Source organism: Panthera onca, chromosome C2, assembly GCF_046562875.1.
Source record: "Panthera onca isolate mPanOnc1 chromosome C2, mPanOnc1 haplotype 2, whole genome shotgun sequence".
In the NCBI taxonomy this organism is placed as follows: domain Eukaryota; kingdom Metazoa; phylum Chordata; class Mammalia; order Carnivora; family Felidae; genus Panthera; species Panthera onca.
This window is the reverse complement of record NC_138347.1, coordinates 72064663-72082001: the sequence shown is the minus strand read 5'-3', so window position 1 is coordinate 72082001 and position 17339 is coordinate 72064663. Positions and strand designations below refer to the sequence as shown.

General features: G+C 38.0%; 1 protein-coding gene across 1 annotated transcript; it reads right to left on the bottom strand.

Annotated features, from left to right (window-relative positions):
• Positions 1-536: 536 nt before the first annotated feature.
• On the bottom strand, positions 537-17327 carry FBXO45 (F-box protein 45). Its single transcript, XM_060639633.3, has 3 exons — positions 16699-17327; positions 8897-9253; positions 537-4644 (listed from the first exon to the last, which is right to left on the bottom strand). The coding sequence occupies exons 1-3, from the start codon at positions 17011-17013 to the stop codon at positions 4459-4461; spliced, it is 858 nt and encodes a 285-aa protein (XP_060495616.1). The 5' UTR covers positions 17014-17327; the 3' UTR covers positions 537-4458.
• Positions 17328-17339: the final 12 nt, after the last annotated feature.

Genomic DNA, 17339 nt, shown 5'->3' with positions numbered 1-17339 from the left:
ACAAAAGATCCAGAAATTTTACACCTACCTTTCTTCTTAGGAAATTAAAACCCTTTGTAAAATTTGAACAAATACATCAAGCAACTTTTGGCAACATGATCAACTAAATTCTCTTTTAAGCTTTTGGATCACAGGAGCAATTAGTTCAGCCATGCTTGCCTCTTGTAACTCTTGGCAAACATTATCAAACAACTGTTAGCTGGGGTAGATGTAATGGGGGAACAGGTTCCTCGTGAATTACTATTTCCTGTTCGCCTTCCATGCTAAACATGGGAAATATGGATTCCATTATTAAAAGACATGCAACTTATACATAAATTCCATCACATTTGGCTATTAAGCTACCTCAGTTTTCCTTTCCGACCAATATATATATATAAGTTGTTCTAAATGTAAGCAATCACAGGTGGTTAATGTTTGTTTTAACTTTTTATTAAGAAACTAAAGCAAAACGACAGAATTTCAAAAAAATTAAAATACAGAATTCTAATTTTAATTCTAAACAAATATGAAATTTACACCCGAAACTAAAAATCAGTTTATCAATATTTAAGCATAAAGGGGAATGGCTAAAATGCATTCACAGTCATTATTTCTTCCTTATTAACCTCAGATTTACGTCCCTTTCCTTCGTGCTTCACTTAAAATAGGATACAGAATTTCTTTCTCATCTATCTTTTGTTAATATAGTCTGTAACTTCAGAGCAGCTTTAGTGTCCCTACATAATTCTTTCTCTGTTCCTTCAGGAAATGTGTGAGCACCTGCCTATTGGGCTTAGATGATGTGGGCATAAAGATGAGTCCATCAGAGATCCTGTCCTAAGATGTTTAGAGGAGATAAGACACCAACAAATAATAAATACAAATAAATTTATACAAGGTATAAAGTAATATAGCATGAGTTAAGTATAGATAAATATAAAAATAGGGAAATTTGAAGGAAGGAGAGATTACATTCAGCTAGAGAAATTAGGAATGCTTTATGAGGATAGTATTTGGATTGGGTATGGACTGTTCCTTCCAGAAAGACTTCAGAGTGGTCCTAATTGAGATGGTCTTGATTTCCAGAAAGTAATCTTTACATTTCTATCTCTTCAAAACTGTTCATTTTTTTTTAAAGATCAAAAAATATTAATATTATAGTTTATATAAACAGCAGTTTGGGGACTTAAATTATAAGTTAATTATAATACCTACTGTATGGTTTTGGGCTGTTATTTTTGTAACTCTCTTTCCCAAGTTAAATCATATCTAAAAGGCAGATGATGCCTAATCATTTAGACATGACTTTAGTCAACTGGGCAAAACCTACTTGCTCTATGTGCTTTATAAAATCTATACCTAAATTTACATGAGTAAGAATGAAGGAGATGAAATAAATGGCTTAATAATCAAGTCAGATAATGAAAAAAAAATGACAACTATGAAATGATTACATATATTAACCACAGAACTCCTTGTATGAAAAGTTTTAATGAATTGTGAGCCATTGGCCATTACAGAATTTAAGCCTTAATGTTTCTTTCCTATGTAGAACCAGATAATTAAAACAGCCTATCTCAAGTATGACAGAAGACCACAGTATGAATAAGAGTAATAGTATTGAGTGTTTGCACATCTGCATGCTTCACTAAAGTTAAGAACCAAAGAGAACGCTCCCGGTTTCCCAAGTCAACAAAGTAAATTCAATTACATATTTTTCTTTCCTGATCATAGTTTCAGTTGAAATACAACAAATACTACTTTGCCTTTCAATAGCACTTTTTATCCATCACACAAGTACTTTCCCATTATTTTCTCCTTTACCCTCAATATACTTGTGAGGTAGTGAAGGGAGCAGGGAATTTTTTTTTTTTTTTTTAATTTTGCAGATGAGAAAACTTAAGGTGAATTTAAAACTCAACCTTAGCAGCATATTGAAATCACCTAGGAAGCTTAAAAAAATCCTTATGACCATGTCCAACATCAGAACAACATCAGAATTTTAGGGTATGAGACCCTAAAAGCATCAAGATTTTTCAAAATGTAGATGACTCCAAAGTACAGCTAAGTTTGAGAACCACTGGTTTAGATGACTGACACTCAACTTTCAGGTGCAACATCTTCTACCTGAATGCTCTCTCAGCACCAATGAAAAAGAGATTCCTTTTCCTTGAACATTGTAATAGTTTGGTTTAATATTCTCTGTACAGCTATTGGTCTCCAGTAATAAAATACTTTACCAAGTTACAAATGAAGGTTCTTCATTCCCCTGATGCTCATTCTAAATATGAACCTCCATTCTATAAAATTGCAAATAGCATATTAGAGAATTTCAGTTTTGAGATAAGGATGGCTTTTTGTTAAATATTTAGGCAATTATTTGATTCTAGGTTCAATGTGCAATAACCCCATGTTTCTGTTTTCCATTCAGCACCTTCAAAACTTTGTTACAAATGAATGTTTACTAATAAGACAAAACAGAATTTATAAACAAAACTCTTGCAAACTCTCTTGGAATTGGCTATATCATATCCTGAAAAAAGACCAAGCACATAAGGGACTTTATTGTTTTATCATTTATCAATCTTCATCCTGAACCAGTTTTCTTTAAATTTTAAACTTTGCCAATTAAATTGAGTTGTTCTACACCAAGAAAAATCAATTTCTGTAGCAGCTATATTCTCTAATACATTTAACATATAGTCTTACTCTGTACTATTAAATATGGTTTTTCAGGAGGTTTCTTCTTGACATGGATATTGAAAAGGACTTTTAACGGATTTCACCTTTAAGCAACATACCAAATACACAATAAATATTTGTAAACCTGTCAGGTGGCAAAAATAAATCTTTGTTCATGACTGAAATCCCCTGCTTCATGAGAGTACTGATAAGCTTAACTCTCAAGGAGCAACGCAAGAACCCCAGCCAGCTGCTTGGTATCTCTAATTTGATTAGATTTAAAACAAAATTACGCACAGCAATAACCTAAAAGGCAAAGATTTCATCTGCCGTAGTCAATTCTTATCACAAAGATGCATCTGAAACCATACATTTATACTTTCATACGGAAGGATGTTTGTTTCTAACAAAAGAAAATCTCTGCTCATGTATGTTAGATTAACTCAAGAATATTAGTGAAATCAGATTTATTAGTCAAAAACTAATGTCAAGCTCTTCTACAATGAAACCTTCAAAATATTGCCAACCTGAAGTTTTCAGCACAAGGTATTTTATTTCAAGTCCCATGGGGGCAATTATCTATGATGAGATTAAGAACATTCTTAACCTGGGTTCAGGCTGGCACTGTTTCAGGTGGGTAAGTAAACATTTTCTTGATAACCCCAATGAAGAGTCTGAGGCTTAGATTTGTTGCCATGATGTAAACAATATAAAATTAAAAAAAAATTATAATATCTATAGCATTATGAAATTACAAAATAAAAGGACCATTAATTCTCTTCGTTAGGTCTGTGACTAACAGCTTTCATATTTGAGGCCTGTAAGAGCAAATGGCAATGTTCTGTGTTGTTATGAGATACTTTCTCAGAAGGCCAAAAAATAAAACCAGATACTATAAGATGCACATTATTCTTATTACTACTGATACATGTATGATTAGAAATAGATTTGCCTTCCCTCAATCTTAAACTCAAGAGACTGAGGGATCTTTACAATAATTTTGATCATAAAATAAAAATAACCAGACTGTAATAGTTATGGAAACTGTAAACCAAATTAATTTAAAAATGAGCCAATACAGCACATCTCCTCTTAATCCTCTTCTTTGTAGTTACCTAATTTTCCCTAAATGTTATTCTAATTTTGTACCATGTAGTGGTTTTTAAGAAATTGAACTAGAACAAAGCAACCCCTTTGTCCTGTTTTTGTTTTTACAGGTTTTTTTACACACTTATTATATATACAACTTTTAAAATAGCTGCACAATTTTACATCTCACTGTTAGAGAAGTGCAGTCCAGGCAGACCATGCTTCTCAATATATTAAAAATATTAAATAAAACCCAACCAGTTTCATACTTTTCTAATAGTCAAGCTGGCTGGAAAAAAGGGTCTGGAGAAAAAACAGGCAGTTGTAAAACAGGATCAGTCTTTCTTCACAAACACACTACTTAAAAATCTTGCTATTTCCTTATCTTATCCCTTTTATAGCATCTCTAAAATCTCACCTTAAAAGTTGGAAATAACACATTGCTAACTTAGAGACAAAATCTGTTGCAACATGCATATGTCAACTGCCCACTCAACCAACTGCAACCCTGAGGATTTTTCTGGCCCAGTAGAAAGAGGAAACACTAAGATAATCTCTGCTGTAGAGTTGCTTCTCCAGTTAACAATTTCATGTGTTTTTCAGGATGTTTCTTGGGCATGCATGTATGACACTGTCACTTCATGATTCTACTTTCCACAAGCAGGTATCTTCTCCATTCAGTTTTTCATCCCAAGAAAGCCACTGTCATCCATCCAAAGGTTTTCCAAGGTAAACCAAAGTCACTTCTGTGTTGCCATATACAGCAGAAACTGCTGGATATAAGCAGGCCTTTGGAAGTCCTCTAAAGGCAACCCCCAGGAACTCATATCCACGTTCAAAAGCTAAAGTCTTATCTTCCATGTCCAAAATGACTCGAATTCTTTCTCCTATCTGAAAATAGACACCAAAAGAAGGTTAGAAGAAAACTCACCAAGGGCATAGCTAGAAAAAATAAGATACAAATCAATAAGTTAAAATATTAAGAATATATAGTCTAACAAGGGGCTCAAACTCGTGACCCGCGAGATTATGACCTAAGCCGAAGTTGGACACTCAACTGACTGAGCCACCCATGTGCCCCAATTTCTTTTTCTTTTTTTTCTTTTTAGAGAGAGTGAGAGTGCGCGTGTGCATGCAAGTGAGTGAGCTGGGGAGGGGCAGAGGGGGAGGGAGAAAGAAAAATCTTAAGCAGGATCCATGCCCAGCCGGGAGCCCTAGGTGGGGCTCAGTCTCATGACCACAAGATCATGACCTGAGCCAAAATCAAGAGTCCAACGCTTAACTGACTGACCCATCCAGGTGCCCAATAGTTTTTTTTTTTTTTTTAAGATGGGATCTGCATTTAATACCAAAAATTTAAATGTTCCTACTGAACAGTTCCCAGATTTTATTTACTCTTTGTTTAAAGGCTTTTCTTAGAAGTTTACCACTAAAATCTGTAACTTGGTATATTTTACCAAAAATGTCTATCTAAACCTTTTCAAATTATTACAATATGTATATACAACGGAATATTATTCAGCCATAAAAAGAAATGCAATTTTGATATATGCTATAACACAGATGATCCTTGAAAATGTTATGTTATGTGAAATAAGCCAGACACAAAAATATATATTTGCATGATTCTACTTATATAAAGCACCTACAATATTCAAATCGTAGAGTCAGAAAATAGAATAGAGGTTACCAGAGGATGGAGGAAAGGAGAGATGAGAAGTTATTGCTTAATGAGCATAGAGTTTGTGCTGCGGATGATGAAAAAGTCTTAGGTATAGATAGTGGTGATGGATAAACATATTGTGAATGTATTAATGCCACTGCACTGTATACTTACAAATGGTTAAAATAATAAAGTTGTATGTTTTATCACAATAAAAATTACCATAATAAAAACACTCATATAACCTTTAAAGTTTACAAAACAGTTCTTCAAACAGTGTGGAACTTATATAATCATGAAGAGCCAAATCTGACCATAGGTTCTAAAGATGCAGAATAGGCTTATTAGTCATTTTATGGGCCACTGCTCTGAAACACCTGTTTGTTATAAAAACAGCAAACTAAAGCAGAAGCACAATACATCCAGTTATTTTCCTACATGGAAAAGTGCAGACAAACAAGGACAGAAGGATATTTTACTTTTATAATTTGCATCTATAAAAGGTTGTTTTATTTACATACTTGGAGGCAGAAAGTCCTAACATTAGCAATCAAAAGTCAGAATTTAATACTTCCCAATTATGATAACTCCTGCTGTTGTTACTTTCCTTCATTGTATTTCCTGTCACAGACAACTACAAACATTTACTTTTTTCTTCTCTTTGCCCAACTCATAGATTAACTAACACCCCATTTTATGGACCTACGAACATCCTAATTATCATCACCACTATTGCCACCAACAAAACAAACAACAGCAAACAGAAATGAAAAGTTAATATTTTGTTGGGTATTCATTTTGTGGTTTATTTGTATTATCTCATTTAATCCTCACATCTATCCTAGGATTCTCCCTATTTTACAGAAGATGGAAACTAAGATGACAGAACCACTCCTGGTGAAATTTGCATATCTGTTTTACCTTTGACTGAGCATACAGCATGTACACAGCACAGAGAACAGAAAGCAAAAGTCTTACTAGCTTTAGGTGTCAGAGAGCAAAACTTGGGAGATGGCAGAGCAACTGGAAATTTAGAGGAGGAACTCCAGAAGTAATGGAACCATAAAGCGGATGAGCCCTAAATCCAAGAATTAACTCTGCCCAAATCACTGTATAATCACTGTCTTACACAGACACACGGGAAACCCCAATAAAACCAGGCTGGTAAGATAGCAGCTAGAAGCCAAACCTCCCCCGCTGCAAAAACAAAACAAAACAAAAACCAACAAAGACATTAGCTGCTATATACCATGGGGGAGACAGAGTTCACAATTTGAAGAATCTAGGCAAGTTAACTGCCTACTAAAATAAAACCCACACATTTCAGAAAAAACAAAGTGATTCCTAAAAACAAAACATTCCAGTATTACTAGTATATTATCTATAATTTCCAATTTTCAATTTAAAAATGACTGGATATGAAAAGAAACAGGAAAGTACAACTCATACTCTGGGGGGAAAAAGCAGTCAATAGAAACCAATTCCAAGTAGGTCTACACGTTGGATTTGGTGGACAAAGACTTAAAAGCAGTTATGATAAATATGTGCAAAGAATTAAAGAAAAATCTAATATTAATGAATGGACAGACAATCTCAATGGAAAAATGGAAACTATAAAAAGGAGCCAAATGAAAATTCCAGAGTTGAAAAATACAATAAACAAAATTCACTACCCTGGCCTAATAGCCATAGAATCTATGAACTTGAAGATAGAGCAATAGAAATTACCTGATCCAAAAAACAAAGAGAAAAAAGATTTTTAAAAAAGAACACAACTTCAGAGGCAGAGAGATCAGGACAATATCAATTGTAGTCCAACAACTACATTAAATGTAAATGGATTAAACACTCAAATCAAAAGGCAGAGATTGTCAGATTGGGTTAGATTAAGAGACCCAATTATATGCCAGCTAGGAGACCCATTTTAAACAAAGACAGACTGAAAGTAAAAGAATAGGGAAAAAGAGGTACCTTGCAAATAGTAAGCATAAGAAGGTTGAAGTTGCTATATTAACATCAGACAAAATAGACTTAAAGACAGTACTGAAATCTCCAGCTATACTTGCTAATTTACCTATTTCTTCTTTCAGTTCTTTAAGTTTTTGCCTCATGTGTTTTAGAGCTGTTTTATCAGGTGCATATACATTTACAATTGTTATATCTCTATCTGATTAACTCCTTTATCATTATGAAATGACTCTAATAATAACCTTATTCTTTTTTATTATTATTTTTTACTTTTGAGAGAGAGAGAAACAGAGAGACAGAGCATGAGCAGGGGAGGGGCAGAGAGAGGAGACACAGCATCCAAAGCAGGCTCCAGGCTCTGGCATAGAGCCTGATGTGGGGCTTGAAATCGTGAATCATAAGATCATGACCTGGGCTGAAGTCAGATGCTCACCAACTAAGCCACCCAGGTGCTCCTAATATCTCTTATTCTTAAGTCTATAATTCTTTAAAATTTCCAATTTCTTTTTAAATTTTTTTAATGTTTATTCATTTTTTGAGAGAGAGAGAGAGAGAGAGAGAGAGAGCAAGTAGGGGAGGGGCAGAGAAAGAGAGACACAGAATCTGAAGCAGGCTCCAGGTTCTGAGTTGTCAGCATAGAGCCTGATGCGGACTTGAACTCAGGAACCGCGAGATTACAACCTGAGCCAAAGTCAGATGCTTAACTGACTGAGCCACCCAGGCACCCCTAAAATTTCCAATTTCTTATCAGATTATTGTTTTAGACTCTGTTGACTCTATGCTAATCATATGGCATTTACAAATAGGAACTATAATTTTGACCCTAGAATCAAATGAGTATGGCATTAAGATAAGATGAAGAGAGTAAAAAAAAAAACTCAGTAGTTTGCCTAAATTTGCCTGTCTTATAGAAATCACTGACATCTGCAGAGGCTCTGAATCCACAAACAGATTAATGAATAGCAGAGGGTGAATATGTGTGTGCATGTGCACAGGTACATTTCTGGGAGTGAGAAGTCTAGAAAAAAGTAGGTTCGGATGTGACATGATACAGGAAAAAGGACAATCTTGCATGAGTTGGCAAACTATGGTCATTGGACCAATCTTGCTTGCAGCCCATAAACAAGGTTTTACTGGAACACAGCTATGAACACTCATTTACATATTATCTATGGTTGCTTTTGTACTACAACAACAGAGTTGAATAGTTGTGACAGAGACCATAGGGACCACAAGGCTTGAAATATTTATTACCTGCCCTATATAGAAAAAAGTTTGCCAACCCCTGATTTAGAGCAAAGACAGATAGCTCAAGGTCAATATGTATTAGGAAACAAATACGGAAATACTAAAAGATTATTAAAGTAGCAAAGAAAGGCCAGTTACACTATTTACTTTTAAATTACCAAAAAGACACACAAAGCTGCTATATAAAATTTTGTGAACTTAAAACAAATTAATGATTTATGATTTGACAAAGGACCACAACTGAGAAAATACCTAGTTTCTCACCTGATATTTTGGTGCATTGTTGCACTGTGGAAAACTGCCATTGACTTCTCCGTTATGTAGTAGATTATTGTCCACCAGATTCCAGCCCCAGCTCTGGTCATCACTGCCCAGTAATGCCACATACCCTTGGCATTGCATGGGGGCTCGTTTTGTAGCAATTCCAATCACTGCCACAGTGCCCAGAGGGCCTTCCCACCACACTTCCCATGCATGGCGGCCCTCACTGAAACCAATCTTGGTCCTTGCACCATCAGTACTCTGAGCAATGGGGTTTCGATGTAAAGTAAAACCATTTTTCTTAATGTAGACATTCCTGGAGCAGTCATTAGTGCTGAAGGCATGTTGGAAAGCACGCACCTGAAAAGACGAAAAGCAGACCAAAGAAATAGAAATTTGATTTTTCTTAAACATTAAAAAGTATCCATGGTTTTAGGCTACATGTTTTTAGACAATAAAGTTATATATTTTTAAATAATACAGTATGTATTTCCAAAAAATGGCTAGTTTCAGGATGGAATACTAACAAAATATGCATGCAACATTTAAAATAACTGCTGGGGTGCCTGGGTGGCCGGAGGCTTAGTTGGTTAAGCCTCCAGCAACAGCTCAGGTCATATGGCAGTCTGTGGTTTTGAACCCCGCATCGGGCTCTGTGCTGACAGTTCAGAGCCTGGAGCCTGCTTTGGATTCTGTGTCTCCCTCTCTCTCTGCCCCTCCCTTGCTCGTACTCTGTCTCTCTCTCTTTCAAAAATAAATAAACATTAGAAAATAAAAAATAAAATGACTGCCAACTGCTTTATTATTGATCAAAATTCTAAACTATGGTATCATTTCTCCAAATAGACTTCTTAAAATATCAAAAGATATACACAAGAATCCTTATATATTTTAGAGATAATACTGAAATGTTTATGGATGACATTAGGATATCTCAGAATTGCTCTGAAATATCCAGGGCTGGAGTGAGAGAATGGGTAGGGTAAACACAAAACTAGATTATCTGTATTTAATCATTGGTAAAGCTTGGTGATAGGTTTGGGAGGTTCATTAAACTATTTCCTCTACTCTAGTTTATATTTAGTATTTTTATATCAAAAAGTTAAGGGATATACAGTTTTCATGCTGGCAATACTGTCATCAAAAAATACTTTTACTGAAAAGAATTTTTTTAATGTTTATTTTGCTAGAGAGCAGGAGAACGCGTGCGCACTTGAGCATGCAGGGGAGGGGCAGAGAGAGAGGGAGACACAGAATCCAAAGCAGGCCCCAGGCTCTATGCTGTCAGCACAGAGCCTGGCATAGGGCTCAAACCTACATACCACGAGATCATTACCTGAGCTAAAGTCAGACGCTTAGCCAACTGAGCCACCCAGGTACCTCCCCAAAATATTTTTTTTAATTTTTTTTTTAACGTTTATTTATTTTTGAGACAGGGAGAGACAGAGCATGAACGGGGGAGGGTCAGAGAGAAGGAGACACAGAATCTGAAACAGGCTCCAGGCTCTGAGCTGTCAGCACAGAGCCCGACGCGGGGCCCGAACTCATGGACCGCGAGATCATGACCTAAGCCGAAGTCGGCCACTTAACCGACTGAGCCACCCAGGCGCCCCTACCTCCCCAAAATATTTTAATAGAGAACGTAGTCATAGCAGTTCTAAAGTTTATGAAAAATTTTAATAACCACAAACTATGTTAGATCCTCAGCCTCCTTGCTAGTTATTACTCATACATGGAGACAGAACCACTCTCATTTTACCAAATCAAATAACCCTTTAGATGGCATCTAATTTCAAGCACTAGAATTTATAAAGAGATAGTCATTACGAGCAGCTACCATAGATAGGACAGATTAGTTGATCTTCACTAATCAGTTTGTAAAGCTTCCAAAATAAGGGTAGTATGGAAATTGCTACTCTGTCTAAATAGTAAACATTTCTCATGCTTTAGTAATTTAAAGTTTTTGATTTGTATGTTTTTTGAAAATCCCTTGGGGCGCCTGGGTGGCTCAGTCGGTTAAGCGGCCGACTTCGGCTCAGGTCATGATCTCACGGTCCGTGAGTTTGAGCCCCGCGTCGGGCTCTGCACTGACAGCTCAGAGCCTGGAGCCTGTTTCAGATTCTGTGTCTCCCTCTCTCTGACCCTCCCCCGTTCATGCTCTGTCTCTCTCTGTCTCAAAAATAAATAAACATTAAAAAAAATTTTTTTTTTTTAAAAAGAAAATCCCTTATTCAAATGACCCCAAAGCATCCAAAGGCTGGGATCTACTGCTTTAGTTAATCTGAGCCACCAACTCCAGAATCACAGAATTTCAGCATTAGGAAGGGCTTTAAAGGGACCTACTGCAACACAGGGATGAGGGCACAGACCTAAAAGTCAACAGGTAGTTAGAGCAAGAGTCCCAAAGACAAGTCTGGTATCTAGCCCCTTCATCCAGTGTTCAGTTCCTATTTGCCAGTACCTCACTGCTTCATTATTACACTGTAGGGCAGAGACATTAAAAAACAAACACTCTGCTTGATTCAGGAGGCTGTAATACTGAAGTATTTAAAAAAAAATTTTTTTTAACTTTTATTTATTTTTGAGAGACAAAGAGAGACACAGCAGGAGCAGGGGAGGGGCAGAGAGAGAGAGGGAGGCAGAATCGGAAGCAGGCTCCAAGCTTTGAGCTGTCAGCACAGAGCCCAAGACGGGGCTTGAACCCACAAACCGTGAGATCATGACCTGAGCTGAAGTCGGACACTTAAACGACTGAGACACCCAGGCACCCCAATACTGAAGTATTCTAAATATTTTCCTATCTGTTCTATTATAACACACTTTTAAGCACATAAAATATCAGAACATAAGATTAAATGGGTGAGTAAAATGTCCCCCAAATATTATTTAAAAATTCAACAGATTATTATCAAGACAAGAAAATATAAAATATTTTATAAAATCATTATAAAATATTTAACTGATAATTACCTATGCCTATTCCCTAATTCTTACAAATATCAATTGCTTTTTCTCTATCCTTCATTGTCACAATGACACTGTTGCCAGCCTCTTCTCCAAACTGCTATGACTTCTTCCTATTACTCTGGACTAATCTTTCTTCACTGTACCCTTTTCTGGTTACCACCATACCTCTGCCCCCTAAAACTCTCCTACACTCAATAATTAACTCTCTACCTAAATTATTTCCAGACCTATTTTTCTAAAACAGCACCTTTGTCACATTTCATCTCAGTTCAATAACCTTTGATGGTTCCATACTAACTACTATTCTTCCTGGTTTTCAAAGCTCTCCAGGTCTGGTTCCTCCTATTTCCCTTTCTAACTTCACGTTGTTCTCCCTATCTGTAGCATCATAGCTACTTTCCTCCTCCAACATAAACTGTATCTTCTAAAACCTGAATCAGTCTTGCCACTTGTATGAAGTTATTCTAACCACGACTACCGAATCTCCCTGATTTTGCTCTCCTAAGTTCTTTTCCACCACAGTTGGAACCATACATTTAAGTCTGCATCCAACCCAACCACTTTGATTCTAACAGAAAATACATTGAAAAACAACAAGAACAAAAACAATAGCAATACTAATCTCACCTAAATTGAGCAAACCTCTCTGAGTCTAAAACAGAATAGGATAAGGAACACTATTGGAATGAAATCTGCAAAATCCAGACTGAGGGAAACTCTACAGGGTAAACAACCTGGTTTTTTCAACAGATAAGTTTCAGGAATGGGAGTTAGTAGGTGAATCTGCTGGCTAAAATAGCCTTAAGAGATATATATCAGCAGTTTGCCATGAGAACCTTATACAGATATTGATTAAATAAACTGAAAATTTTAAATATAACATTTGACATTTATAAAACAATTGGAAATTTGAACACTGCATTGTTTATATTAAGGAATTATTGTTAATTTCTTTACACTTTAGGTGTGATGATATTGTGATTATAATAAGTGTGCTTATCTTTTAGATTTGGATACTGAAAAATTGAGATGAAATGAAAAAATATACAAACTAATAAATAAAAACAATCCATAGTTTCTTTCCCACAGTCTCATGTACAACCTAAATTTTACATTGTAACAAACACCTTTAAGACCTACTTTAGGATCTAGGTCTGAAAATCTGAGAATATATTATACTTAGATGCTAAGTATGACTGGAATTATTGATGTTCCTTGGTAACATGAAAAATATGAACTTTCAAAAAGAAGACAAATCCTAAATAGACCGGCAATTCCAAATACTTTCCAGTTTTATGCTATCCCACACCTGTCCGCATCCTCCTCCCAGTTACCCAGGCTCCCTGGAAATCCTATCTGATTCTTCTTCCTCATCTCACCCACTCTCAGTTAGCTGTCCTATACGGATTTGTTCTCTGCAATAGCTCTCCCAGCCATCCTCTTCTCTCCTCTACACACTTGTTCAGGTCTTAGGTACCTCTGGTATACGTACTAACTCCCGTTCTGTCCAATTCATCTTATGGCCTAGTTTTTCTAAAGCACCGTACTTATCTGTCACTGCTCTGTTCAAACTTCTATGGTTTATAATAGTAGAACAAAGCCCAAACTATACACTGAAGGCTACATGCCAAGGACATCCATGATGAGTTTCAGCTTACCTTTATAATTGTATTTTCCACTACTTCAACTCAATCTCACTAGACCCTATATAAAGATAGAAATCTTTAGCCTTTCCTCTAAGCTCCAAACTGTAACAGCTGCCTATCTGAAATCTCTCGGATGTCTCAAAAACACTGTAAATTCTACTCTACCAAAATTGAACTCACTGCTATTTTTCCTAAATCTAGCCCAGGTGATTCTCATATTATGTAAGCTAGATATCTAGGAGTCATTCTTAACACCTCCCTCTTTCTCACCCCTATTTCAAATCTATTACCAAATCCTGTAGGTTTTACTTCCTAAATCTTTCTTGTTTCTCCCCATCTCCTCCACTACCCACTTCCTAGCGGATCTATCCATATTTCTAAGGTCCCCCTCCAATCTGTTCTCCATACCAAAGTCAGAAATAACCTCTTAAAAATGCAAAAAAAAAAAAAAAAAATCACATCACCAATCCCCACACTCCTAACCCCCTCTTGCTTATAATCCAAAATGGCTTCCCTGTAGTTTGGCCTCACTCCACCTCTTCCATCTTCTCTCAAACCTGTCTCACCTTTGCTCTGATTCAGCCACACGGATGTATTCTCTGTCCCTCATAATCATCAAGTTCTGTCCTGGAAGTCTTCTCTCTCCCCTTGGCTTTATTGTTCAGGTCTCAGGACATGCATTATTTCCTCAGAGGAAAGCCTTTCTTGACCTCCATACCTAGGTCAAATCCTCCATCTCTGACATTCAGAGCACTGTGCACCTCTCTCTCCTTCATAGCACCTACCACAGATGCAATTTTACAACTGTGTATTTGATTAATATCTATTTCCCCCCACGAGACTCTAAGCTCCATAAGCAAGGCATCCATTAAGAGTTTTGTGTCTGTTTTTATTCATCATTGCATCTGCAAAAGTGAGCATAGTGCCTGGAGATCACCCTTTTTAAAGTAAACATATATGCTGTGCAAAGCCTTTGCTTTCCTCTTGTCCTACTTTTTTCAGAGAATTTCTTCTTAGTAAAATGTTCAAATCCTCCCTATCTTTAAAATTCAGATCAAATATAATCCTAACCTCAAACCCTCTCCAAGCCTCCACTCAACTTGTAAATCTCTCCTTTCACTGAAATTCTAATTCTAGTGTGTGTGTGTGTGTGTGTGTGTGTGTGTGTGTGTGTGTATATATACTGGGAGTATATGTTTTATATATATATGTGTGTGTGTGTGTATATATATATATATATATATATACACACATATACATATACATATGTCACAGGAGCAATTTCTATCATGTATTAATTATTTCTATACATTTTTCTTCTCTACTTGACTGAGAACTTCCTTACTAGGGTCTCTGACTTCTTTTGAATTAATATTTTTATCCTCAAGACATTTTTCTTATGTCCTGCAACATCTGAACGAACATATGATTAGTGGAAATCTCCAATACCTACCATGGGTGTGGTAGAAAGACAATATAAAGCATTAAAAACCTAAGAAACCTAAAATATCTCTGGAAGGATACAGGTAACACAGGTTGCCTCCAAGAAGGCAAACTGGGTGGCTGGCAGACAAGAGCAAAAGGCAAGACATTTTGCTTATACTATATTGCTTCTTTTGCATGTTGACTTACATGAACACACTAACACATACTGTCATATGAATCCTGATTCATGTATCTTTTACAGACCAATTACAAAAATGTCTTAAAGCCTACTTTGCCTGATAAAACTGCAATGTTCTGCATTCTACTACATAAATTACAACTAGTATCCACTGAGCATCCACCATGTACAAATATTGTCCTAGTAAATTAATGTGTTGGGGCACCTGGGTGGCTCAGTCGGTTAAGTACTGACTCCTGATTTCAGCTCATGTCATGATTTCACATTTCACATTTCATTTTGTGAGGTCGAGCTCCACGTCCAGCTTTGCACTGATAGCCCAGAGCCTGCTTGGGATTCTCTTTTCCTCTTTCTCTGCCCCCCTCCCACTCACTTGTGCACGTGCTCTCTCTCAAAATAAATAAACTTAAAAAAAATTAATGTGCTATTTCACTTAATAGAAAAAAACTAATTTGATAGTTGACATACTTAATTGCAACATTCCTTATCTTATTAAACTAAAACCTGCTTTATTACAGAATAAATTTTACATCTATTTCACACAGGGAAAAAAATTTTACTTTACTCTGACTCCCCCTTTGGCAGTCTAGCTTTAAAAAGGGTATCTCCTTTTTGTAGTTATTAATGTATTTTTTATGTTTACCACATTCTAGGACAGACTTCATCCTCTCTCACATATCCTCTTGGTGACTGCTATACTTAATAGCTGTTATCCATCCAACTGAATTCAAGCTCGAGGTCTTTGTTTATATTGCCTGAAGAATCTTCTCAGCCCTACCATAACCTGTTAGTTGGAATTTTTATTTGTATATGAAAAAGGCAGGAATGTGCACAAGAATCTAGGGGGAAAAGGCATCAAAACCAGAATCAGCACTTAAGATGACACACAGAATAGAAGAGGCACACCATCAAGGTGGAAGTATGAAAAAGTTGGCAGGGAAGTTAGCCAATAGTGGAACAAGGCAGTATTAGGATGGTTAAGTGGTGCTGACGGGGAAGGGGAGAGGATGTTCTATTCAAACCTGTAGTTTGAAAGTTAGCAGGATGTCTAGGACTACACTCACTTACAAGTCTGAAACATAATCGAGGGAATGAAAGAGAACTTAGGCGAAAATAGAATAAAATAGTTATAAATCACAGCTTGAAAAGAGTGAGGTGAATGTGGGGTGAAAGCAAAGATCTTAGAAATTCAGCCGGTGTTAAGGCAGCTAAGATGATCTAATAAAAAATAGCAAAGTATTGAATGGCACAACAATGGGGGTGGTCTGTCTTTATGGGGGAAGTCTGTGGAAAGTGGAATGAGTGATGGAAACCAGTAACTGGAAACTATCTGGTCCTTTAAAAAGTGCATCACGGAAGTGAGGGGGGTAGGTTTAAGGAGCAGAACTTCAAAGAGAAGAGAGGATCTTCATGGAGGGGGACGTGAAGTAAGGTACAGACTGCAGCCGTGCAAAGGCGGGATGGTGAGGCGAGGCGTCTGAGTCAGAGCTCAGATGAGAAGCACTGAGATTGAGAGCGGCGCAGAGAAGCGGGACTGGGGGCAGCGGCGTGGCCCGGGGCTCCCTCACCTTGGCCTTGTAGCTGGGCAGGTTGCAGAGGATGTCCGTGCGCAGAGCCTCTTCTGCCAGGCGGCGGGCGCAAAGGCTCCGCCACACCTCGCTGTTCTCATCACCGTGCAGGCAGCGGTACCAGTGCTTGCACACCAGGGCGCAGCTCCGCAGCTCGGACAGCTCCAGGTAGGAAAACACCAACTCCAGCACCCGGCTGGGCAGCCGGCCCCCTGCGCCCGCGGACCCGGATCCCGAGCCGCCAACCGCGCCGCCGCCGCCGCTACAGCCAGCGCCACCAGAGGCTCCGCCAGGCCCCGGGGCTGGTGCCGCCATCGCCTCACCAGCCGGCCCAAGGGCCGCCGCTGCCGCCGCCTCTTCCCCCCGTCTCTGCTGGGGAGGCCAAGCCTCGCCTTGAGACCGAAGCACCTCGCTCACCGCCCCTTTCACAGCCAACCACCGGCCCTCCACCACTCCCGCCCCTGCCCGGGGGCGTCCGCCGCGCGCCCCGCCTCACTGAGGGCAGACGCACCGGCCGCACGGGCGTCCCCCGCCCCTCCTCCCCGGCTCAGCGCGGGCGTCGGAACCGCCCGACTCGCACGGCCTCCCCGCGGCGCGCCCGTGGCTCCGCCATACTGGTTGAGGGCACGAAGCAAGGGCGC

Excerpts from the sequence above, each read along its gene's own strand:
- FBXO45 (XM_060639633.3), bottom strand. The coding sequence starts at position 17,013 with ATGGCGGCACCAGCCCCGGGGCCTGGCGGAGCCTCTGGTGGCGCTGGC. Across the intron at positions 9,254-16,698 it reads TGCCCAGCTACAAGGCCAAG|GTGCGTGCTTTCCAACATGC; the intron begins GTGAGGGAGCCC and ends TCGTCTTTTCAG. Across the intron at positions 4,645-8,896 it reads ACAATGCACCAAAATATCAG|ATAGGAGAAAGAATTCGAGT; the intron begins GTGAGAAACTAG and ends GTCTATTTTCAG.